General features: G+C 38.1%; 1 protein-coding gene across 1 annotated transcript in view; it reads left to right on the forward strand.

Moving 5' to 3' along the window:
* The window catches only part of KHDRBS2 (KH domain containing, RNA binding, signal transduction associated 2), a 304,707-nt gene that overhangs the window by 112,304 nt on the left and 165,140 nt on the right, over nucleotides 1-27,263 (forward strand). Inside the window, exon 4 of the mRNA XM_009333248.1 lies at nucleotides 12,091-12,237. Coding sequence (XP_009331523.1) covers nucleotides 12,091-12,237 — 147 coding nt within the window. The remainder of the gene's footprint in view (nucleotides 1-12,090; nucleotides 12,238-27,263) is intronic.

Here is a 27,263-nt window from a genome sequence, read left to right on the forward strand (position 1 = left end):
CATGGCTTCCCTCCACCAATGTGGTTTCCGCATCACTGCATGAGAATCAAGGGGATATAGAAAATAGTTGTCTCTTTCTATATTTGGTGGTAGGATCCTCGAATCCATTTGCTGCTTTCGTTTGCAATGTTGTGGTTAACCAAGGGACAGCCTTTAGGAAATAATTTTTGGCAATCAGCCCAGTTGCAAGAAGATGAACTTTATAATACAGCTTATCAGCCGGGTCTTTAAACTGCTGGAAGCCAAACCATCCTGTTCCCCTGCCTAGGCCAATACAACCATCAGGGAGAAATCCCTTCCCTTATCCCAAGTGTGTGGGGAAGGACCTTTCCTGCATCACGGTACTGTTGCGTTTCAGGGTACAAAGCGTTAGCGTGGAAACCTGCTTAATGGTGGAGACTCGCTAGAAAAAGCAATGAGGAGTTAAATGGGATGATCAGTTCTAGCTTTTAAACCTTGTGCTTGCACTGGGCTTCCCAGTTGAACTTCAAAGGGTTGGTCAGAGATGCAGCAACATTATCCTTCAAAAAGTCCCGCTGCGTGGGAGGGTCAGGGGAGGCTGCCACTGCAGGAGATGAGGAGGTGAAGGCAGCAGTCGGTTCTCTGCATGTCTTGCAGCAGTCCTGATTCCTGAATCTGCATCCGAAAGTGGCTGTAACTGTCTCCTGTGCATTCTCTCAGGCTGTTTATAATGAGCAGAGCGGCTGAAGTGTTGCCTTGCTTTCTAGATGAAGCACTTGTAATGCTACATTGAGCTCCTTTGAATACTAATTAGTAACAGGATCTTTTAAACAAAATGTGCAGCCTAGGGAGAAACATTATTGAAAGTGAGTTCCGTATTTGACACCTAAGTGCCTTAAGTGTACACATCTATCTTATAGGTGTTGTTTAATAAAAAAGATACACCTAACACATCAGCAAGCAATTACAAATATCACAGGACAAAAAAACCCTAGATTTGCATGTTGTTTTATTCTATATATATATACAACACATCATGCCCCACTAGATGCATTCTCGTTTCCAAATGAGACAGAATAACGTAAGAACAGGCTCAGTCTGCAGCTCCTGCAAGTTGCAGGACTGAAAGCTTGGGTAAGAACATAAGAACTAGTGAAAGTTGACAGGTCTTCCAAGAATTAGTTGTTTAAGGACATTCTGAACTGCAGGAACATCAAGATTGCCAAGACTTTCATGTTCAGCTTCTCATATGGAAATATTTCCATACTCATAATCATCCTTTTCATCTGGATCTTTTTTGGTTCGAATACTTTTTTAAATTGGGGCACCAGAATGGTCTTCAGTATTGAAGGTGGGGAAATAGTACAGGTTTTGCAATGGCATAATCCTGTTTGATGTTTCATTTCTTTTCCTTTCTTAAAAATACCTAATAGAGGACGTTCTTTTAATTGCTACTGGACACTGAACAAATTCTTTCTGTAGAACTGAATGTAATACCTCCAAGATCTTTCCCCTGAAATAACCTTATCTAGAGTCTTTCATAGTGCGCATGGATAGAGCTGTTTTTTATCACTGGAGAATTTTTATTACTGTTCAACTCATTTTCTGGATCGCTTATGAATATTTTAACAGAACACGTCCCAAATGGTTCTTGTGGGATTCATCTAGCAACTTCCCTAAAATGAACACCTATTTCCTAACTTTTGTAATGCATAACTTGATGAGCACTCCAACTGCTACCTCATTAAGGAAAAGGGCAGTAGCACTGCTTTTTCATTCAGTAGGAGTGTATTCAGAACATCTATCTTATTTAGTCCCTCACCAGTTTATGAATCCCAAAGAAACTTAAGCCTGAAATAAGTATCAGATCTCCTTCACCCTAATGCGGCGCTGCTGGTCAGACACTTCTGTGTCTGAGGAGTATTACTGTGGACAACTCTGGCGTCTATACATTTCAGGGATAGGAAGCAACTGAACAGGAATTCAGATGGCCACAACCTGGTGTTTAGGATCAAACTCATGCCTAAATCCTGGGTGTTCAAGTTCTTTTGCAGCTATAAGCTAAGTGAGTAGGTTACGCAGTTAGATCGGGAAAGGCTTGGAAATCTCTTTATGTAGGCACCTAAAATAGCAATGAGGCACTGAAGTAATGCCTACGTGCATCAGTGAATTTATTCTCTAGGCCGGTATTTGGGGAGGCATCATTCATCAAATGGGTGGTTAAGCAAGTAGTTATCTTTAAGTGTGTACTTGGAGCTTTCATAATGAAATTGAGTTTAAATATTGTCGTGGTTTAACCCCAGTCGGCAACCAAGCACCACACAGCTGCTTGCTGACTCCCCCCTGCAGTGGGATGGGGGAGAGAATCGGAAGATTATAATTAAAATAAAATAATAATAGTAGTAGTAATAATAATAATAATAAATTTTAATGAAAAGGAAAACAACAAGAGAGAGAAAGAAAGGAACAAATCCCAGGAAAAATAAGTGATGCAACCGCTCACCATCCGCTGACTGATGCCCAGCCAGTCCCTGAGCAGCGATCACTGCCCCTCCGGCCAACTCCCCTCAGTTTATATACTGATTGTGACATCATATGGTATGGAATATCCTTTTGGCCAGTTTGGGTCAGCTGTGCTGGCTGTGTCCCCTCCCAGCTTCTTGTTCACCTGGCAGAGCATGGGAAGCTGAAAAGTCCTTGACTTAGTATAAGCACTGCTTAGCAACAACTGAAACATCGGTGTGTTATCAACATTATTCTTGTACTAAATTCAAAACACAGCACTGTACCAGCTACTAGGAAGAAAATTAACTCTATCCCAGCTGAAACCAGGACAAATATACAAATAAATTAATTCCCAAAGTGAAACTTCAGTTTCCTTCAGAGTCAAAGGTAAGTGCATACATTAGCTGATCGACTCTTTGGAAAGACAAGTTTTTCATTCTGCTTATACATAAAATAACTTAGGCATGGATTTTTCCCTCCAGAATTTTCTTTGTGGTAGAAATAGTCTTTCTACTATTTCCTTCAGGTGACCAAAACCAAACTCTTTCAAATACTTGACTACTATACGACTGGAGTTGACTTATATTTCAGTTCAATAGTGCATAGCAAAAGAATTCATTCAGAACCTTGAGAACTTCAAAACATTTCTTTTCATACAAGTCCCTATACTTAAAGACAGAATGCCCTTTGCAAATCTTATGATACAAATATTCTGTCTGTTTATTCCCTGGAGAAAAAGCTGAGTTCTCATAGGAATAATAATAAAAAAACCTTAATGACAGAGGGGGGGGAAAAAGAGGATATAGATCTTTAATTTAAATGTTCCTGTTTGTATATTTTAAATGGCAAATATTATTTTTTATTAAACACAGCTTTTGAGAACACTGTTTATACTTCACAGATATCAAGATGAATGTTTCCTGAAAAATAAGAATTGTAGATAAATAAATATCCTACTATTATTGTCAGTTTATAGAATTCATAGCATAAATACAGTTAACCTTCTTTTCAAGATGCCTGATAATTTGTCATCGACTAGCTTGTTGAATTACCTAAAACATTAGTAGTGCTTTCTAGTCTCTATAACATTTGTATCACTTTAAGGTGACTGTTCACCTTCTCTGTCTCTAAAAAAAGGGATTAAGATTTATAAAACCAAGATAACTTGGCTCCAAACACAATGAAATAAATAGAGCTAGAAAGATGTAATAGAACTAGTAAAATGATTTCCAGAAAGTAAGAATGATAGCAGAGGAAAAGAAAGTACATTTTCCTCCAACCAGTGTAAACATAGCTACGTCTGCTTTGCTCAAAGGATCGTTCTCTCTTGTGCCACAGGCTCATTGCTTTATTTTTGACACAGTAAGCTCTTAAAGTTCTTACAATGTCATCAGCCATTATAAAATCTCTCTCGTCTTAATTTTTTTAAATCACTAAATGACTGTATTTATCCTTTTGAATGTGTTGATTTGGCACTTGACTGTCAGCAGCCTGGTGTAGTTGAACAAAACCCTGTATCGTAGAGAGCAGCCCTTCCTAAAGCGATGGTGAGGTTTGGGAACGTGGTCTGTGCTCATTAGTGTTGGTCACTTTGTGCAGAGACTCATTCTCAGCAGTAGCTCTAGCAATCACAGCTCACACTGTGGCAGAGCCCAAATGATTGCTTTTAAACCCTGAGATAGTCATGTGTATAATCTAGCATTGAAATCTGCTGATGGAACTAAGGAGTGCATTGAAAGCAGCAGGCCTCATCCAGGTGTGTATTTAGGTTGAAAATTAGACATTTGTAGCTGAAAAAACAATCTCTCTATCCCAGGAGTATTTTTCAGACCTGTTCAGCAAAGGCAATAAGTAATTTACGTTTTCTTTCCACTGACACTTGTAGCCCTGTATCTCAGTAAATACGGTGTTGCCATCACTTGTCACGGACTGCAGACTTTGTGCTAAGGCAGCAGCACAGGGCTTGGGACCTGCCAGGCATGCTCTGGGTGGGCCTTGGTCTGCTCCTGGCTCCCTTTGAGCTTGCTTCTAGCAGCAGTTGTCTAATGTCCGAGTGATTCTTACCTATGTTGTTTTAGCTTTTGCCTAGATTTGTCCTGTATTTGTAATAACTTGTTATTCTTTGTAGAGGGTGCTGCTATGGCCCTAGAATAAAACTGCAGCATAGGGGGAGTACAGGGGTGGGATGGAAATGGAGGCCTTGAAAGCAATGGCACAGGATGATAAGGAAGGCTTCAGAGCTGTAAAGAGGGACTTGGCATCAAGGTCAGTTACTGGTCATTAAAGGAGTGCAACCTTGAGTTACAAAGAGAGCAAAGAAAAAGTACACAGCATATGTAAAACTTAACATCGATAGTGAATTTGGATGGGGAATGGAGTTGCAAAACAATGGAGAAAGAGCAATTTATGTAGCATGTTCACAAACCTAAAAATTACTCCAAGTGCTTCCTGGAGAGAGGAGGAAGAAATTATCACTATCGGTAGTATACATCTTGCAGCAAAGGACTCAAGGTGCTGCCAACTCACAGCAATGTCCCCCCCCAGCTGAAGCCATTGACCTTAGGATCGTCCAGGGCAGTGGAACGGTGATCATAACACCAGGGAAAGGGCCAGACACTAGAAAGTTTGTGTATATGTCATTTTACCTGCATGTAATTTGAGATGCAAGTGTTAGTATGGAACTAGACTACTAATAATTCTTTGATTAGACTTTTACAACTTCATTAAGAAAAAAAAAAAGACTTCATATAAGGTATTTTTTTTGCCCATAGTAAGAGTGTAACAGCTTGGTGTGAGTTCAAACAACCTACTTTATAACTTGGTTGCAACAAATTGGTAATTAGCCTCTCATAAATAAAAACATGACATTTTGTACTCTCATTAATTAAGGCAAAGTCTTCTTCCTGAATCTGACGGCACCCGGAATGCAGTGGTCCCTAGTTGTGATCGTAAGTTTTAAGATTAACATAATCTTCTTAGGAAGCATCTTTAGGTATGGTAATTGTGCATTTCTTGAGGATCTTTGATTTCCTGCATTAGCTTTGCAAACCTGCAATTCATTGGTTATATTCATTGAGCATCTTTGGCTTGTTTAGTTCTAGCAGCAGTTGTCTAATGACCAGGTGATTCTTACCTATGCTGTTTTAGCCTTTGCTTAAATTTGTACAAGTGTAGGAACATTTGTAGATTTGTGAACTCTCTCTCTCCTCTATCGGTTTTCTGGCAGGTAATTTATACATAGATCACTAGTTGTTGGTCACAGTGGTCACTGGTTGTAGCCTCAGTTTTGGTATGTACCACTTTAATGTGTTAACATTTCTCCTAAACATTTATTTTCTTTCACAGAGTTTATATTTTTTGTTCATCTAACATTCACCCCAGGTGTTCGGGCTCTTTTGATAGTGATTCAATGGTTCCATTATCACATTCTTCTACTGCTTTGTCTTTGTTTTCCTTCTCACCCTTCTAAACAAAAATATGATCTAGGTACAGCTTAGTACCTCTTTGCCATTAAGATGATGTTGTATTTCATTATGAAAAGCATCAGGAAATAAAGCACTCTTGAATTGAAGGGCCTGTTTGCCCAAGGCACTACTGAATGTACACAAATCTCTGCTCCATTTCACCAAAGTAACTATGAGAATTTTAATAATGCATCAAGTATAGAAAAATAATTGTTGTCATCTGTATCTCCAAAAATTTACTCTGTTGTAAGCAATGTTCTTTCTACATGCCTGTATTTCATTATGGGGTCTCTGTGGCTGACTGCAGGTGTTGTACACCCACTCTCTTAGCTCTGCTGTGTGAGCTCTCCTCATGTATTCACCACCTCTGATGATACCAAGTTGGGCAGGATGACACCAAGTTGGGCGGGAGTGTTGATCTGCTCGAGGGTAGGAAGGCTCTGCAGAGGGACCTGGACAGGCTGGATCGATGGGCCCAGGCCAACTCTATGAGATTCAACAAGGCCAAGTGCCGGGTCCTGCACTTCGGCCACAACAACCCCATGCAACGCTACAGGCTTGGGGAAGAGTGGCCGGAAAGCTGCCTGTCAGAAAAGGACCTGGGGGTGCTGGTTGACAGCCGGCTGAACATGAGCCGGCAGTGTGCCCAGGCAACCAAGAAGGCCAATGGCATCCTGGCCTGTATCAGAACTAGTGTGGCCAGCAGGAGCAGGGAAGTGATCGTGCCCCTGTACTCGGCACTGGTGAGGCCGCACCTCGAATACTGTGTTCAGTTTTGGGCCCCTCACTACAAGAAGGACATTGAGGTGTTGGAACGTGTCCAGAGAAGGGCAACGAGGCTGGTGAGGGGTCTGGAGAACAAGTCTTACGAGGAGCGGCTGAGGGAACTGGGGTTGTTTAGCCTGGAGAAAAGGAGGCTGAGGGGAGACCTCATTGCTCTCTACAACTACCTGAAAGGAGGTTGTAGCGAGGTGGGTGTCGGTCTCTTCTCCCAAGTAACTGGCGAAAGGACGAGAGGAAATGGCCTCAAGTTGCGCCAGGGGAGGTTTAGATTGGATGTAAGGAAAAATTTCTTTACTGAAGGCTGCCCAGGGAAGTGGTTGAGCCACCATCCCTGGAAGTATTTAAAAGAGGTGTAGATGAGGTGTTTAGGGACATGGCTTAGTGGGCATGGTGGTGTTGGGTTGATGGTTGGACTCGATGATCTTAGAGGTCTCTTCCAACCTTAATGATTCTATGGCTCTATGATCTCCATCTTCTTTATTCTTCTTCCTGGAGTGAGAATAACTGGTTTAAAAACAAAAGTCAAGGGATGGCTAAGCTCTTTTAGCTTCGCTCTGTACTCTGCTGAGAACTGTCCCATTCCACTTCATCCATTCTCAAACTGTTGCTCTTTTTTTTTTGTTCTCTTTTTCTCCACTGATGGGACCTAGGACCTGAAAGCTTTTTTACCCCAAAACAGGTACCACCAAGAAATTATATCTATTCTGATTTACTTGTTACCATATAGTTCACTTGTTACTTTTACTACAATCAGTGTTGCAGACAACATCTTGATTTTTGCATTTATGTCCAGATTAAAAATTAATAGGTTTGCATTTGTCAAACTGCATACTCATTAATTTTCTTCTGTAGCATTGTCCATTGATCTTATGAATAATGCCTCTGCAGCAACAGCGCTGTGATTATCATCTTTGTCTAGTCTCTGTGCTATGCTTTTATTTGCAAATTCTTGCAAGATATGAAATCCACAACAATTCTTATGTTGTTCTTTACGCGTTGTTTCTTTTCATAGCTGTATTTGTTACATTATAGGAAGGTCTATGTATTGTATTGATGAAATTTATCTCTGAGATCTACACAATTCCTTTCCTAAAAATGCAGGTTTCTCTTCTATCATTCCTGGATATTCTGTTATTTCAATTTTATGAGGACACTTTTTATTCATCAATCTGGATTGTGTAATTTTGTTTGCTATGCAAACTCCGTTTGTTCTTTCAAGTTCCTTCCAGTAGTTTTATTCAAGCATTTTGGCCAGGGTTCCAGCTAGAAATCAGTTCTCTGTCAGCACACATCCTTTTAAAATGGTAAGGCTGCTTTCTCATCCAGAGATAATTCATAATTTTTCTTGGCCTTTATGTTCTTATCACTCACACGCTTCACTTTTGCAGAGGTCAGTACTCCTCCAATTTCTGCTATAACATTTTATAATTCATTTTCCCTGCTTTGGTCAACTGGAAATTATAAAACACAGCAGGTGTTTCAAAATATCTGTTATCTTTTATGAGGGAGTGGGTTGTGGAGCCATGCATCAGGTTAAGGGCGGGTGGACTTCAGCACTGTGTGACAGACACGCTGTAAGGCAGCAGGTGAGGATGAAGGAAGCCTGAAGCACATAGTGTGAGGGGAGCTGTGTTTGGGCATGTAATATATTACTCTCGGTCTTGAGAGATGATGGGAATTGGCATGCAGAAGGGAGTGGAAGAGGATCGGGATGAGGGGGCAATTGCCTTTGGAGGGTGGTGTGTGTTTCCTCTGCTGTGCTCAACCCATGGTGGAGTTAAACATCATCACCATGCAGTAAATAAGAACCATATTATTAACCTGAGGGTCAGTACCAAGAGAGATTGCCATCACTAATCCAGAAGCCCAGGGAATCTATTCCATTCATTTTATAAATCAGAACTGATCAAGTCCCAGGTTTGTTGGGTTTTTTATCCTAAGATCCAGTGCCTAAGACTTAACTGCATTTTGATTTTCAGGGTAGCTGTCTACAGCAAATCCTTCAGGCTTTCAATGCACATTGTCTTTCACTGCATTTTGATTCATGTCTACATGAGTAGGCTTAAGCAGTTACAATTCCTATGCTAGGGCTGTGGGTGAACGACTGGGATGCTGGGTAGACCCTGGCCAAGGCTGTGCAAGCTGAACAGGGTCTAGAAGACTGCTGGACGTGACATGGGAAATCGTAGAACATAAAAAGCTATGAGAATCTGACAAAAGTTACAGACAACACCATGGGGAATAGCTGGACCTCACAGGTGGTTAAGGCAGACTTATATGAGAAACAGCTGAAGTCCACAGGTAATTGGACTGGTGCATTAGAGACCTTTAGGGGTGCAGAGTCTTGCAAGGCCAACAGCACCCAGATAACCTTATAAATAACACCATGTAAGATAGCTTTATGATAATCTCACTCATTTTGCCTTCATGTAACAGATGCTAGAAAGTCTCATAATCTGTCTCCGTCTTTACCAGTACTACATGGGGTGTTTATTCACTAGTGTTTTAGTTTGAATCAGGAGTGCAGTTTAGAGGAGAGCCTCCTGATCATTCCCAGTAACTGGGCCATTACTTCCATTGAGCAGAGATCACGGGGTGTGAACTGGACTCCTTTCCTACAAAACTAAACCAAAGCTGGGCTCCAGGAAGGAGCTCTGACTTCTAATGGGAACTCAGTTTGTGCAACCAGGCTACAACTAGCAGGAAGCAAAACCTGCTGAAATGCTAGAGAAGGGGTAGTGCTGTCATCCTAAATATAAGTAGTGTGGATGTCAGGTCTGCAGCACTGACCATTTTGCTGTGCAGTTGGGCTGTGCTGCTTGCTAATGAAGACTTGCAAAGGTGTTGTCCAACTTCACGTGCTCCTGGGAGAGCCCATTCATCCATACTGCACTTGGAAAGCTGTATTACCTGCCAGTAGGTGTAACCTTCCATATCAACGAGTGTTTCCTCAACAGTGTGAGTTATGTCTGTTGTTTTGCTTGTTACATGCCTGATACCTGACATACAATTAAATGTAATGCTACATTCAATCCTAAAATACTCAGTCATATTCACTGGCTTTGGGAAGCAAAGCTTGGTTCAGTGCTCACATGGTCTATGAGTTCTTACTCTTCCATATTTTTCCTGAAGTGATTTAAGTTTCTCTCTATCAACACACAATAGAAGTGTTTTTCTGACATTTTGCCCTGTTGTGGGAAGAGATACTGTGTGAAAATTCAGTCTTTAACCCCATGCGTTCCACAAGAAAAAACATCATTAGATATCCTCAGAAAGAAATGTTGAGGATCTCACGGCCCCAGCCTGCTGTTTCTAACAGCTATACAAATGACTGCTGAGTAGTGACAGAAGGGATGTGCTGAACCTCAGAGGAAGGTTGTAAAATGATGTGTTTTAAGAATTCCTGAGTTTGTTGAGAAAATAAAAGAGAAACATCATTACCATTGTTACCACCATACAAGCATATATCCAACTTTCTGTAAGACAGATCTGTGTTATAAAATCATGTTACTGATGTCTTAGCTGTGCAAAATCCTCATCAAAATAATGAGCCAAACATTATTTTTTACTTTTTCTACATTTGAAAAAAAGATCCAATTTATATTTTTTACAAATTTTGTTGGTAGTCTTCTCCTGAAAGACAACTTTTGGGGCTTTCTGGTGTTTTTTTTAAAGAATTTTAAAAAAGCAATATGAAAGAAACTTTCAGCAATTACTAGGATGTCGCTTTATAACTATTAAAACTTAATTCTGTTGAAATACTTCATGTCAAATTATTCCAGAAGCTGCGATCAAATGTTTTTTTCCCAGAAAACTGAAAAGTACTGTAACATCTCATGATAGTCTGTTATATTATGCTCTGGTTCTTATGGACATTTCAATGAGATTTCAGTGATAAGCTAAAATGCCAAAGATACTTTAACTGTAAAGATAAAAATATTCTACCATCTGTGCTGCTTATCTTAATTTTTAGTTTTTAGTTGAAAACAATTACGTCAATTTTCAACTTTTTAAAATAAATTCATGGAGAACTTTTATTGAGTTACAATTTTATCATCATCTGCAAAACATTGACTTATCATGGAGTCAGATCTAGGGCTCTGGAGCTAAAGGATGTAACCACTGTGTATTCTGTGAAAAATCAGAAAGCCCTTGGGGCAGGATCTTCTACTGTAGAGAAAAAGAACTGTATGCGTATTGTTTGAAGCATAGCATTGTGCAAATATTTTTGGTGTCAAGCAATGGTGTAAATTAGGCAAGGCTGAAGTAAGTGAAGTTAATGCAGAATTAAATAAGCTAAATTAATAAGAATTGTAATCTATTGTTACAATTTTTATATCTTAGATATCTAAATGTTCATAAAGTATTATTTTAGTATATACTAAAAAGCTATAACTTCTTAGCCAATTTTAAGCAAATTAGTTTACTTCTTTTTCTGTGATTATGTTTTCCATCTATAAAATGCAGATGTACATACATATTTTCTTCAGAATTGCATTCCTCAAAATATTTTTGAAGACTGAGTTTTCAACTCATCGTTTCTTCAGCATTACTTATTGCTATCTTGTGTAGTAATGACATAAATTTTTCATTATGTTGTCATAACCAATGCCATTAACACATTCACTATTTTATATCTTTGCTTTTTATGCAGAGGTAACTACTATGAATGTGTATTACAATTTACGTTCACTATCTCAAAGCCTTGTGTAAGAAAGTGGATTGACATTTCAGAACATTACTCTAATGTAAAGTAGGATTATTAGGCTTGTTTTATAGCTGGAAAACTGGGACCCAAAGATTGTCAAGGTAAATCTAGGTGAGGTGAATCACCATCTTAGCCACTGTACACTAGATTGCATAGGTACCATATATCAGAATTGGGACTGAAACTCAGACCTGATGTCTCAAATAGAAGTACTAGGGCATACTTTCCTTTAGCAATACTAAAATGTTTAGCCTGCAGATATTCATTAAATAACTTGAAGACTTTAATAAACAATAGCATTTGTTGAGTGCTCCAAAACAGTTAAATGGATCTTTATTTTGTTGTTTTGTGAATAGCTAAGATTCAGACAGATTAATGCAGCTTTTCCATTATGGATTTAATACTTCAGTACTCGCTTCTGGAGTATTTAGCATTTTTTCACTGTGCTGATTAAAATCTCTTGTATATGATAATTTTGCTGGTTTTATCATTCAAACACTCAAAATTGATTTTTAAATCTTTAAGTGGTTTGTACTAGACTTATTTCTCAAAGGGTTTAGAAGTCTGCTTATAGTATGTCCTTTTGTCATGTTCTCTGTGAATGCTAAATCAATACAAATTTAGTAGATTCCCAGTTCTAAAAAAAAAAAACCTACCCTTTTTTCATAGGAGGAAGAACTAAGGAAAAGTGGAGAAGCCAAATACGCGCACCTGAGTGATGAGCTTCATGTATTAATTGAAGTGTTTGCTCCACCTGGGGAGGCGTATTCTCGTATGAGTCATGCCTTGGAAGAAATAAAAAAATTCCTCGTTCCTGTAAGTGGCTTACAGCATTCTTCTGTGACTGGTTATGGTTTTGCTGTATTGAAGTTGTGCCTTCTTTAAGCTTAGCTCAAAAGAAAAAAAAAAAGTTCTGTTGAACATTCATCTTTCATTCTTTCATCTCAGGGAGATGCCATACAGGCCATTAATTGTCACAGTTGATCCCCTGATGTATTTTCTACATGTTTTATTATTTCCATTTTTCATTGCTTTTTGCTTTCCTTTCTTGGTTTTTGGAGGGAAGGGTGAATTACTTTTTTTTCTGGTTGCAGACGTTAGTCATTACTGTGTGAGTACACTTTGAAGAGTTTTGAATATTTAAGCCTGTAAAAACATTTTTGTATATGTAATGATTTATCTAAATATCTTGCTAATGAAGTTAATGAATTTCTTGTGGAGCAAACAGCATGAGCAAAACATTCCTCAGATGTTTCTGTTTAGACAGCTCGTCATGACTCAGACCACAGTTTAGCAATCCTCCATCAGCTAGGAGAGTGCAGAAACATATTCTGAAGCTGGGAACCTTTTCAGTTCGATTTGTTCTAAATATATCACTTTCTGAAATATTTACCTTTTTGTCTATCGATTTTCCATCAAACTCTCTGAAATTTATTTTCTCCACGTTTATACAGTATTCCATGATATTTTCATACTTGAAGTTTGTCCTAGAATTTAAGTATATGCATACTAAATACTAAGTAAAGGTTGCTTTACTTAGTAGTACTAGAATTATGTGAGTTACCAACCGAGGTCTATCCTGAGACTACTTAGCACTCTAAAAATGTTCAGAACTTGCATTCCTTAAAAAAACTGTAACGGGAGTTTATTTCTATTTGTGATAAAAAAATGAAGTGCAACAATTGTTCATATCTCTCGATAATAACGGAAGTATTCAATGAATGCCTTTTTAATATGAGTAACATGAAGCCAAGATAAGAGATGTTCAGGTGAGGCATACGCGTATTTGCATGGCAGAACTTAAACGTTTTATTTGGTGTGGGCTTCTTGGTGGGGGAAAAGGAGAATACGTTACAAGTACAATATTTAAGTACAGTATTTAAAATGTTCAAATTTTTTAGAGCAACTAAAACATTTTTTTAAGAATACCAAATAACTTAAAATTGTTAAAAACAAACAGCTGGGTATTTGTTTTAAATAATAAAGTTTATTGGCACCAAGTGAGTGCCCGTAAATGAGCTACATTTTAAACAAGTTGACTCTATCTTTTTGATTCTCCCTTTCCATCCCCTTATTATGCTTCCAGTTTGGGAACGCTGGTAATAAAACACTATTTCAAATTCTGAGAAATAACCGTGAGACAAGAAAGCATTTTTTTCATGATTTCTGACTCTGTGTTGAACGTACAATATGAGGGACAAATTAGGTCAGTGTCGTAATGCTGGCAACATAACGTGGAATGACATTTTGGCTGCAAGTTAATGGTGAAGATCTGCCAAGCCATAACACTGAAAGAAAATTTATAGTTAAGTAACATGTTCCTGAAAAGTCGGGAGTGTTATAGCTAAAAATTGTAACAGGGCCAATTACAAAGATTGCCATTCTCTGTCCTTTGGATAACCCTATTTCCAGTTGTTCGTGACTTTGCCAAACTTTAATTTGTTTCTGTAAGAGGTTCCTGTTTAAAGTGATCTTTTTATGTCCTCTTCATTCTGGAAGAGAGCTCCTGCATTATAGCATGACGCAGTGATGATGGTACCCGTTCCTATGCCCCCTGGATTTTTAACATTCATTATGTATTCTGAGAAAATCTGTTCTGGGTGAATAGGGGAGAGAGAGCAGTGTGTGATGAGAGCAGTGTTAAAATTTGTGGCATGTTGCTGTTGTAAATATTCAGCATCTGCGCAAGCATATATTTTGTGTGACACATTATTTATTGATAAGGATTATATGTATTTTCCAGCACAAGTATAATAGCTACACTGGAGGAAATATAAAAACAGGTTCTTTGTTACAGGATCTTGAACTTGGTTGGCAGCGGCAATAATCACTCCAAACAAGTAACGATTGTACTTTATGACTTGTTTGTTAGTTTTATCCCCCCTGCTTCATTTCAGATTTACAACAATTTACAAAGCAATTATTAACTGGATGGTTACAACATGTGTCAAGGGGTTTACGCTCAAAAAGATTGCACTAGATAATTTCCTTTTTGTTCCCTACTTACAGCATCTCTTGAATTTGTTTTATGGTGTTTTGTTGTTTATAAGACCTAATTTATTGCAGCAGTGAATACTAGACTTGCATGACAGGGATGAAAGCAGTAGAATCTAACAGTTTTATTTATACCAAATCAAGGGTGTAATAAACTATTCAAATGAGTTTTCCACATTGCTTATGAATTTTGTGAAGTTTAAGTGAAATATTGCCCTCAGAAATTACAGTGATTGTGTCAGTAAGATGGAATAATGTTTTTATACTTTATCCGTAAGTTTTAACAAGACTGAATTTTAAAATAAATGCCTAGAAAATGTAATAATAGAAAAAGAGAAAAATATAGAATAGGACTGAGGAAAAAAAAAATTGAACATTTATTAACTGAAGCAAAGTTTTAATGAACAAGTACTTTTGATTTAAATGTGATTACTTAATTTTCACCTTCGACCTTGCCTAAGAAGAGTATCAAAACTTTTACTAGCGAAGATTTCACCTCCAAGTTAGGGGTAGAAACTAAGTACTGCTATTTACACTGGCTGTTCCATATGTTAACACGTTTCAAAGCTGCAGGCAGCTCGGCCTCGGGTGGTGCATTGGGATCCCCCCAACAGGCATTTCAGTGACTGATTGAACCCCCAATGTCCGCAAGTAGTTCGCCGACTGACACACTTTTAAAGCCAAGCTGCTTCATTTACTGTCTGCTGCTTCCATTTTGCAAACGGCTTGAGGTCTGCGTGGGAGCTGCCATCAGGGCCTTGCTAACTGGTGGATAAGATTTATTTTGCGACTGACTTTGCGAGATCTTTTGTGGGTTTCATGCAAAACTTTGGCTTTTGGGAGGGGTCTTATAGCAATTACTAGCTAGATATTGTGCTCCATTTTATTTTGATGTTTACTCTCAATATGAAAATTTTAATATAATTGAAATATGACAGATCAAAAGACCCATGATTAAGTAAAGAGGATTAATATCTCAGAGTTTTGAAACACAACTGCCTGCTCCTTTTTTTTTTTTTGGCAACCTAATAAAAATAAAAACCAAAATGTGCTCCCCCAAGTCGAGGTTTTAGGGTAAAGATCAAATTTGGAACTGATGTTAACGTAATGTAAGTTATCCAGTGTTAGCTATGTGGAAAGTACAAACAGTAGGGATGCTTAGGAGGTCGTGTTTTGCAGATTCACCTCTGTGGCCAACACAGATTCGATAAAATCCATAGGTATCTGACTGTCAAGCACTTCTGACCCCAAACTGCCAGGGACCTAGGTCTGGGTGAGGAACCTAAGGCTGATGTTATGTCTCAGTGCCTCAGAATGGGATGCAGGGTCAGTGAACTAGAAGGGGAGATGTTTAAAATGGCCGATATGGGAGGGAGATAGCTTAGAAGCTTTTCAAGCTCTGCTGATTTTAAAAGGTTCATAGCTATTAAATGCTGTTGAACTTTCTTCACCATTAATGAGCAATGAAATGCTACATCATTCTTACCAGATATGACTATATCATTCTGATTTACTTCGAAACGTACAAATATATTTTCTGAAGAAGCTATTATTTCCATATAGTAAGGGGCTATACCGTCTTTAGGAGTTCTGTACTTCTTCACACATGGAAAATCTTTTTCTGATAACCATTTTTATCCCTTTAAGCAGAGCATTTTTATTTGACATGGTTAGCATCCCTTGGGACGAGGAGGGAAACAGATACTGATCATTCATTTTATGTGTGAGTGCTCTGTAATAGGGAGCTATTATGTAGAGGGCAGGTTGCAGCTGCAGTGACACGACCACTTTAAAAAGACTGTTTACAACTCTGCGGCCAGAAGATCAGAAATTGAACCTATTACCAATGTAAGAGCTGCTGTTCAACTTATTTGCATACATTTTCCGAGCCACTTGTATCTGCTTTAAATTGAGCCATATTGGCAACACTCAAGTGCTGGGAATAAATACATGGTCATTTAATGCAGCCCAGTTGATGGACAATCGCTCGTGACCATCTTCCTGTATACCTTAGTATTTTCTGAGGGTGTTTATCAGATCAGATCAGATCAGATCAGATTCCTTTATTAGGAATCAGTGTGGTGAGGCAGCAGGTGAATGCAGGTTTTTATGTTGTTGTGAATTCAACAATGTCTTCCAGACTGTCTTGTAGATGCCTAAATCTCTTACTGAGTAGTTAACTTCAATCCTTTTATCTCACCTTGCTTCATACCATTGATTAAAATAGTTTTCTTACCAATCATTGAAGAAGAATAAGTGTTCTCACTGATCCAGGTTCCAGCATCAGCTCTTCAGTCTTCCTAACTAAAGATGGAAAATTACTGAGGAAGAAGAGCCTTTCAGTGAAATAAAAAGTTACTAATTTCATACTGGAAGTTATTCATACCAGAAGTATGTGTGAAAAAATTGAGATTTGGGTGGAATTGAAAACAAACTTCAATACCAGTTTGTTTCAGTGGGAATAATTAAATAATCTTAAAGTAGAGTTTAATCCCTTGAAGGTCTTTATCTAGCTAATGCTTCAGAAGAAACTATTTTGCTTCAAACATACATTTACTGTATATGTAGTAACTCATATATACTACAGACCAAAGTTACTAATGATCTGTTATGCCATGTTGTGCTGGCTATATTGTAGTATATACAGCACACAGTAACAATTTTTTGTCAAAACACAGTTTTGACTGGTTTCTAACAAGTATATGTAGGTATATGACATTTATTTTGCACATTTTTTATTAGCCATCTGAATTTCTTCTGTGCTACAGTACAATATGAAATCTCTATTTGCGTACCATTTCACACTCCATGGTTCTGTAATCATACTTTTGTTTCTAAATCAGCTATATTACTGGGGGGGGGAGAGGTGTCAGTCTTTTTGTCCTCTTTCAAAGAACCTCAACAGGCAAAATATTTCCCTAACTATGACAGTGAGCAGCGGACCAGCTCCATCTCTAAAAGAGACATCTTTTGTACCTGTCAAAGTAAATAATTTATACTTGCACATTCTGCAAAGATACTTGCAGTAATAAATAATTACTACAGTAATTATTTAAAAACTGATAAGGAAATTATTTGAGCAGCTGTTTCAGTTGTGCTGGCTTCTGTTTTTCCCAGTGTGCAACATCTCTGGAAATTTCACACATGAGTTTTGATAATCAAGGGAAAAAAATATTCAGAGATTCTGTCAAGGCCTAAAATGTCGTAGTGCTTTACCTCTTCACAGTTTTTTTTTTCCTAAATGTTACTTATCAAATTATTATAAATATGTTCAAACACAAGTGTACTCAAGAGAGTTATCATAACTTGTGGACAGTGGTTCTTGACTTTTTACAGACTCTGGAGTTTTTCTTAATCATGATACTGGCTGATTGAGCAGCAGCGCTTGTGTAGTTTAAATCACTCATTTTAAGTCTAATGAACATAACCCTAAAAGCTGTCCCTCAAAGTGAAGGTTTGGAGGTGGAGACGTACACTAAAATGGCCTTTTGAATTGAAAATTAAACTCCAGTATTTCTCAACTGACTGAATTTTTATGTACTTACTGATACACAGTATTGACTACTGGTTCTTTCTGCTGTGAAGCTATAAAATGGATAGCAACACAAAGAGCACATAAATCCTCAAATGTCTTTAAATTTGTGTCATGACGAGTGGGTCGCCTGTTGGCATGCCAGACCAACAAGTATCTTTTGCCTAGGCTTAGCTCACCAGCTGCTTCAAGGTGGTATAGCTACTTCACAGCCTCACGTGGGCTTTAAGGGTTGATACTCCCACTCTGAGTGGATTAAGACCTTTTTAGATATGCCAGAGACATATTTAGTCTGTGAAAGCAATCCCTTGATGATCTCTCTCTGACACACAAAGGGATCAATATAAAAGTCTCAGCCTTATTGCCAGAGCCAGCCCTTTGTTTTGCCTTTCAGATTAACTGGAGACATTAACTTGATCAGGGATTTTACGCTGACGATGAATCTGAGCATACTACTGAGACTTGGCTGTAGTTTAAAGAAATATTTACAACTTGCCTGACGAGTCTGTATTCATCAGCAATTTTATAGGCTTGTCTTGCTGCTTCGTCTTGCTAGGGTGTAGGTTTTTCACAAATGGCAGATCAGAAGCAATTATTTGGGTGTAGGTGATAAAATTCATGCAGAGAAATTTGAATCCTACAGTATTGCTCCTAGTTTCTTAATAGCAGGTCTGTAATACGTAGCAAGAAGTTGGCTATGGTATTGCACATTAGTCTGTACAAACCCCTTCGCCTCAGAGGGACCATCAGACCCTCCTACACATCTGGCATTTCATTTAAGAGCTGTGTGTGTGGGTACAAATTTGGCCAATCAACTCATCAATAAAGGTTGGGTCATTTGACCCAGTGAAGAGGCTGCAACTTCATGGTCTGAAAACAAAATTCCATGTGGTTCTATATAAAAGTAGGATGAAAAGCATATCTAAAATAACTGTTTTTCATGCGAAGAATTACTTCGTAATGATGAAAAAAAAATGTGGAAGATGTTGTTTTGTGTTTCTATCATACATACTAGTCTCTTTTTCTTATTCAGCCATCAGTATGAGGAAGGAAAAGGACAATATTGGGGTTATAAATGTAAGACTGAAAACAAGGAGATAAGAGTTATTTATTTTTGTTCTTTCAAGGAATTGGTTTGTGGCTTAGCCAGGTTACTTTATCTCTGTTTGACTTATTTCAGCAAAATGACAATGGGATTTTTGAGGTTTAATTCATTTGTGGAGGTAGACTCAAATAAAAAGTTTCTTTTCCTGCTTTAATTCAAATTGAAAAGCATACCCCTAATAATACCCCGGCAGTGTGTTGGGGTTTGGGGTTTGTTTTGGTTTTTTGTTTCTTTGTTTGTTTTTTAAAAAAAGGGACGAGAGATGCATTTGGTGGCATTTTTAAACTTTATTTATTTTTAATGCAGCAAAGGTCAGTGTAGCCAATTCTGAGGATGACAAGTTATGCTCTCTTAGGAAAGCATAAAAGAAAAAGCACAAATACAAAGTAATCTTTCCTCTGTTGTGTTCTTTCAGCTTCCAGCAGTCAAAAATTGAATCTTTTCAAGGCTATATCCAGACCATCTCGCCTTATACCCTGTGGTGGATTTTCCTTCTCTTCCCTGAGCTTGTCAAATGCTTTTTTGAACCTTAGTTAAGTTTTTGGTCTCAGAAAAACATCAGGTGGCAGTGAGTTTGACAGTTCAATTATGCACTGTGTGTAAAAACAAAAACAAAAACCCAAAAGCCCACTTCCTCTTGTTTGTTTTAAAGCAGATGCTTAACACTTTATGAGTGCCCTCATCTTCATGCATGGTTAAGCAGTGGATAATCTTACACCAATCCTCACTCTTACATTCTTGTGGACTTGTTCCTTTTCTTTTGAAAAAAAGAAAAGCTTCCCAACTTTTCTTGTACAGAAGCAGAGGCAGCTCTGATTATCTGTCTGACATGGCATACCTCTGACTATCTTTTCCACATCTTTCAGTGTCTTCCTTAGCTTATCCCTTTTTTTTTTGTTGGGATGGGATGGCCAGGATGGCACACAGTAGCCTCATCTCGGTAGTCAAGGAGCAGTACATTAATGAAATGGATCTTCTGTTATTTTATGGTTTAGTGTCAGGTTTTTTTTCTAGTACTATCTACCATTCTTCCCACTTGCACTGATTTGATGTTTTACGAATGGCATTTGTAAAAAATCCAGAGCATCTTTCTTGAATTATAATAACTAATTTAGATCTATTTACTTTCAGTATTTTAATGTTTATCACTACTTAAGTTTAATTATTTTCATATGCATTATTTTGCATTTATCGACACTCAATTTTGTTCTGCCAGTTTTATTTTTAATAATTGAGTATAATGAGAACTTTCAGCAATTCTTTGCATAACCTTTAGATTTTATTGCCCTGATTAAATGAAATGTTGTCACTTCACTATTCGATTTTTTTATATAATTTATATATATGATGAGCGGATTTTTTGAATCACTCAATAAACTCTTCCCCTCAGAAAACAGAAAATTATAAAACCAGCCCAGCTATTCTTAAAATTCTTTCTCCTATAACCAAAGAGAGAATTATTAATCAACAAGGTGCTCTCTCTTACCTTTTGACAACTTTTGGTGTGGCTGATGACAGTTTTGATCTCCATCCGTGGACATCTTTAAAAATGGATGTCTCATTTGCTCTGTGCCGTGCCACATGACATAAACCTGTTCAGAAATTATCTGTATGAAAGATAAAGGTACATTCATCCATAGAATGAACTTCTGCAAGACCAGTGACAACAGCCTGAATACATCCAGTATGTGCAAATACAAGAAGGTTTCAGTAAGTAAAGGATATATATTTGTATATATTCCTGATGTTTTAAAAGGTTTAAAGTTTCCTAATGGCAAGGAATAATATGACAAAACTTGATTGGCATGAGAGATTTTTAAAAGAAAAAATAAGTTCAAAGATCAAGGTGAAAAGAAAAGATTGTTCGTTGACTATGAAAACAGCTTCCTACAGAAAAACAATAACCTTAGCTTAATACATTTTTGGTTCAGCCTCAGTGATGAAGGGATGGCAAGAACTTACAAGCAATCACTGTATAAAAATCAGGAAAAGATGCAGAAGACAGATTAATAGCAATTAAATTTATAAAATAAAAATTCCATATTTAATTGAATAGTTATGATGGAAATATGTGGCCAGCAATGCAATGATAATACTAATGAGTTCAAGGAACATTAGAAATAAAAGGAATCCTAAAAAAGATACAGACTTCAGTCCCTGGAGATGGTAACTTTATCAATAACATTAATGATGCAGAAGAAGCAGAATGTTTCCATAAATATCAGTTGTGTAGCTGGAAAAATATAAGATGGTGTAGTAGTATCTTACCGAAATGATGCAATACTTTGCAGTTACTAGTACAGTAATGTTAATTTTAAGAAAACCTCTTTAGAAGAAAGTCAGGAAACTGGAGAAGAGGTCATAGTGTGCTGGTCTGAGAGCAGTTCTGTAAGCAGCAGAGGTAATGCAGGCTGATTTCTAATGACTTCGTGTCTCATGTTTGGATTTTGGGGGGTCAGGTAGGGGGTGTGTTCTCTGTCTTGAAACTTTTATGTATTCCAGACATTCACAACTTCATTCATTTGTGGGGGGTTTTGGTTGACCTTACATGGGCATTTGGTCTTCAGTAAGGGCACTAACAGTATCTTCCTCACCCTTCTGGATGAGCACTTTCATGAAACTGGGAAGAATTGACTGTTTTAGGACTACGGGACATCTGTCAGATACAGCTGGAGTTGACCAGTGAGTCAAAAGTTAATTGGGTTGGAATGACAAGCAGTGGAATAGAAACGTTGGCCAGTGAAAGAAAAACTTGCTGTAGCAGCATGACTATGTGGTGATTATGCTGTGATCAGCCTGACACACCAGTCCTTCACTGAATAGTCAGGAAAGATTGCAACTTATAAAAAAATTGAGAAAGGAATCTAACCACTGCTTTGATGTTTTTATGGCTTGATAAAAATAAATTTGTCAGCAAACCTGATTTCATATTCAATGAGAAATTTTGTTAATAAAATTAATTGTGTTAGTGACACCTGATATTCCTGTAAAAATCTATCACTTGTATGATGTAAGTGACAGGGCTCAAAACTTCTTCATAAGAAAGTTTCCCTAAATAGGTGTGTCTGTAGCAATTTTCTTAAGGAGTTGGTATGTGAAACTTCTTTGTCTGTCAAACCTGGTTTGTGTATCAAATTTTGAAGATGGAGATTTGCATCTTGATATTAGATTATTTCATTTCAGCATATTCCTCTTTCAGCACAGCAAGTTCCTTCGGGTGAGACCTACGGAGGGGCACAGGTGGTGCAATACTTAGACCCTGTAGCAAACTCTGTAGCCATTGAGCGGGTGAAGAGACTTCTTGTGTGAGAGTTGTGCCTCAAAGTGCATCCCCAGCCATCAGCCCGCTTACACTAACATGTAAAAAATGCTGAGAATTAGGATGCATCTTATATCTTGCCTCCCTGCTAGGTTTAGACACTTTACTTCGGAAACATCAAGACGAGAGGCATACCTCCAGGTAAAGTAAGCGTGAAACTAGAAAAGGATTTTAATAAGAGAGGAATCATTCTCTGGAGCTGCCCATAGTCCATTGACTACAAAGGGAAACCATTGGTGACTTAGACTAAAACGAAATGAAACTCTCATAGGTACATAAGCCTTTTTTTAAAAGAAAGTTTATATGAAATGTAATCTTTCTGAAGAGTCACATGATGACACTACAGTCTAGTGATCAATTTTGTTCAGAGCTGACTGGAGGCCATATAGAGAAAGAGGAGTGAGGCAGTGTGGTACCCAAAGCTGGAAATCGGAGTCAGTTGGGAATGATGGGACAGAATCTCATTAGTGACTGGAGGCAGGAGCTCGTTCAGAGAGGAAGGCTGAGGGTGGATGCAGAAGTCAACAAAAGCATGCTCAAGAAGAAGTATCTCATATTTCCTATTTAAGTGACTTGAGAACAATTACTATCTACCTATTTGCTTGCCATTTTCTCTCAGCTGTTTGAAAACTCTTTGATGATGATTACATTTCTTACTAACTAAAGATGGAAAAAAATTGAAACTCTCTCCTTTAGATGTGATAAAACAAGATTTGTGTCTGTTGGACACTAATTCAACTTCAGCATAATTTTCATGGCTGCATAACTTGTGAATGACCCGGTGAGTAACAACTCGGTCACAGCACTGTTGAAAATCAGAGATTTTAGGGCCAGATTGGAGGAAGTGAGAGATTTTTGGAAGCAGGCCGTGCGACAAGCTGGGCCGGATCTGTGGCTATTTCTGATTAAGGTACATGCTTACATTTCTGTTTATAATGGATACTTAGCACAGAGTTAGCCTGAGCAGGATAGTACAAGAAGGAACTAGAAACAGTGGAAAGTCCTTATTTTCCAGAATTTTCCTTTTGATTGTTTCGTCACTTTTATAAACTATGTTAAAATTCAAAAGTAAGATTTTGAACAGTAGTTGACCCCGGGCTCTTAATTAGGCTCTAAGATTAGGGTAAAATGAATAGACATATACTGTCCAGGAACTGTCAGTGGGACAACTGGTAGGGAAACACAGGCAGAAGGTGATTTTTTCCAACCAGTGAGGGTTTCAAAAGGTCATGGAGAACTTTGCAGAGAAAAAAAAATATCACTTTTAGAGTGACCATTAACAGCTGTTCATTGTTTTCATTATTTGCTTTACATCATTGTTACTTTTGAGGAAGTGAATAAATAATGCTTTGCTCTAAAGACACTGTTTCTGAGTTGCTTTAATCTACTCACAACTCCCTAGCCTGATTTCCTTAGGTGCCAAACACACCTGGGCCACCGAGCTACAACAGAGGGGGAAAAGCAATCAAGAGGTGTAAAATAACAGTAGTTACAGCAGGTTCAGGAAACCAGAGCTATTATCTCAGAGGGGCTAAGAAAATCCCCTCAATGTCAAAAAGGGCGATTGCATATGTAACATGGTGCTAAGTTACCTGATAAATAGCTATAATCTCTGCCCAGTCGTTATCCTTAAACTGATCAGTTGAAAATCGGTGAAAGGAAGCAATGCTAAATTAAACAAAGATTTTGCTGTGATTTTGATTGAGATTTCTCTTCTGCCTATAAACACATCAGAAAGACAGATCGTGCCTTGGGTATTGGCTGGCCTATGCTTTTCTGTTTATCTTGCTTTGAAAAGCACTTAATAGATTTACGTCAGTCTATAAAATGAACTGCATCCAGGGTAAGAGCTTGCATACCAAGCTGAAAGCAGGTGCAGTTAAAAACAGAGGTGATACAAAGCTCTGAAAAATATTTGTGCAATGGGAATCCTGACAGTCTGCTTCACTACAGCATCTTCAATGTGGTACAGTGATTCATGTCATAAAATGGTATGAGTCCCAGATACGTTATTGCATACCTGCATGAGAATGTGGTTTTACCACTCCATCTGCCTCTCAAACAGTATGAATATGTTGCAGTATGTTTAAAGAGATTTCTATTTCATTTGGTTAATCAGCCTTCACTCACAGCTCAACTTTTTGCATGGTCAGAAATCATATTTTCTGCTGGAATGCAAAAGCCCATTTTGTTTTTCAGTGCAATCATGTGTTGCAGTATCACTTAAGAAATAATTTCTCCTGCGTCACGTATCAAACTAAACAGCTATCTATCTGAGTCACATCCTTATTATTAAAATGGCAAACAAACAAAATCTGAACGTATTTCATTTTCTGCCAAACCCTAGCCTGTTTTTATGTAAATTACCATATCCAGGGGCCATAGTCAAAGGCTATTTATACAGTATATCAATTAAATCTTGACTTGTACTTCAGCCCTTTAATCAGTTCTGAGCTAGAAGTGATTTTATATAGTTTAAGGCCAGAGGGAACAGAGAATCTACATTGAGTTTGTGTATATTATTACACATTATTATAGTGTATGTATTGTGTTCCGTATAAAGATACATATCGCTATACTTATTAGAAAGTATATTACTATAATATAGTGTAGCCTATTATTGTATAATGTTAGGCTGTTAGATTTCATCCAGCTACCCTTATACCAAGACCACCAGATTTAGTTGCGCACCCTGCTCTCAGGCCATCCAACTGCTCTGCACGACAAGTACTCTGCTACTGCATCCACAGCAGGTGAGTAAAACTACCTGAATGAGACACTGAGGACTTTTATTTACGGAAAAATGAATCTTTCCGACCAGTCTGATCAGAGACCGAGAATCGGGAAGGGAGGGAGAATCCCTTTTTGATCCTAAACCTGGCAGTTTTCTTTCTGCGTACAGGAGTAAAGCATTATGTGATGCACCTGAGAGGTTTCTCTCTACTGGCATAAACTGACTGGTGTCCTGTCCCTAAGGGTGGCAGGTTTCTTGTGGCTCACAAGTATTTCTGGGGAAAACAGTTGTAAGGATAGGAAAGAATGCATCTGCCTGGTATCCTGGTGGGGTCAGAAAGGCTTCTTGACCCTTCTAAGTGACTTATGCACATCTTCCTTAGGCATGTATTGAGAATGATGGGAATAATCTAGGCAGTTCTGTGTCCCCAGAACTTGTGAAGAGGAAATCAAGGGAGAATTTATAGATTCACAGATTCTGAAACTGGGAAGTACAACTCTTCCCTTCGAGCCTCAGCCCACACAGGCGGTAGAATTCCTCCTAAAAACTGTACTAAATATATGTTTCGGAAAGATATCAACTCTCACTGCAAGCGCTCCAGGTGATCTGGAGTTCATCATCTTCCTGCTAAGCTTTAATTACCCTTACTGGTAGGAAACTATGTCTATTTTCAAGGTTGGTGCTTTTTTGCCCCTAAATTCAGTTTCCAGTCAGTAGTTCTGTGCCTTTGCCGCATTAAAAGCGCCTCCTGCTCTCTCCAGTTATTGGGTATCTCTTTGGGTCTCCAGAGAGAGAGAGACAAAGAAATCAGATGTTTCCCCAAAACAGTTCTACAGTAAACAGAATATTGTTGTTAAGCCTCATTTCATATGGCTTTTTTTTTTTTTTTTTTCGGGGGGGGGTGGTCTTGAACTAATTTCCTCAGCCCCTCCTTGCACTCTGCAGTAAGTCTAAATTCTGGACACAATAGTCTAATAGTCTTATGTAGCAACGGAACTGCACAGACAGCTCTTCATTAGACCCTTGATCATAATACTGGCTAAGTAATGCTCTCCAAACTAGTCTCTCCTCCCTAAGACATTCTACATATACTGTTCACAAATGTTTTCAAAATGTATTTGACTGCTTTCTCATGTCAAGTCTTGAATCCTGACCCTGTAGTCAGAAGAGCCACGTAAATTTGTGATAGTAATTTAGCCTTCACATTTTTACCACCCACTACTTTACAAAGCAGTACCAAAAAAGTTTTGATATAATTGTCCAAATAGTAAGAATATTTAATAGTGTTGAGCCAAGAAGTGATTTCTGAGGACATTGCTCTGCATTTTGATTTCTCTCAAATAATAGTAATAAAAAAATAAATATACCACGATGCCAGCTTGCAAATCATTCAGCATAATCCCTGCTAATTCCATCTCAGTTTTAAGTCAAGACATTAAGTGGTAAAAAATTCAACTGAGGTGCTGGCTCTGGAAATGATTGCATACAACGGAAACAGTCTCGTCCTATTCTATTAGAGAGGTAAAACTTTCTATCCACATCAGCTGGGATAAATAAAACCTCAATTTTCATTGCAAATACAGAACTGAAACATAAGTTAAGTGTCTCAGTCTTTTCTGTAACAGTATTTACAACTTAATCTAGAAACAGAACTCTGTTTGACCTACATTTTGGAGTGGGGTGGGGGAGAAGTGAGGGGAGTAATCGTATTGTATTTCCAAATGCCTGTATGTTGCCCTTGATTATACTGATCACTCTCATTTCACTGATACCTTTTGCTTCCATTATCAGTCACCTACGTTGAAAAAATACTTGTCCATCCTTCTTACTATCATTTTTATGTTGTTTTTGTTCTGAAATAGGCATTTAACCTAAAACAGCTTATTGCCCAGTGCTGCCTTTTTAATATCTGCGGCACTTGGGTTATGGGGGCAGCCTGCAGGATGCTCTTCAACAGGTCCCAGCTTTCAATAGCACTTCTGGCTGCAGACTCACATTCCCAGACAGGTATGCCAAGAACAACTCCAGTTTCAAAAAGGTAACCCTTTTAAAATGTTGACTCTATTCCTGATACAAAATTACAGAAAACATATCAAGATCAGTGTGTACCTAGGCATCAATTAATTTTCAAGTTGAGCCTACACTGTCTGTCAGGATA

Source organism: Pygoscelis adeliae, unplaced genomic scaffold (genome assembly GCF_000699105.1).
Source record: "Pygoscelis adeliae isolate BGI_AS28 unplaced genomic scaffold, ASM69910v1 Scaffold57, whole genome shotgun sequence".
NCBI lineage: Eukaryota > Metazoa > Chordata > Aves > Sphenisciformes > Spheniscidae > Pygoscelis > Pygoscelis adeliae.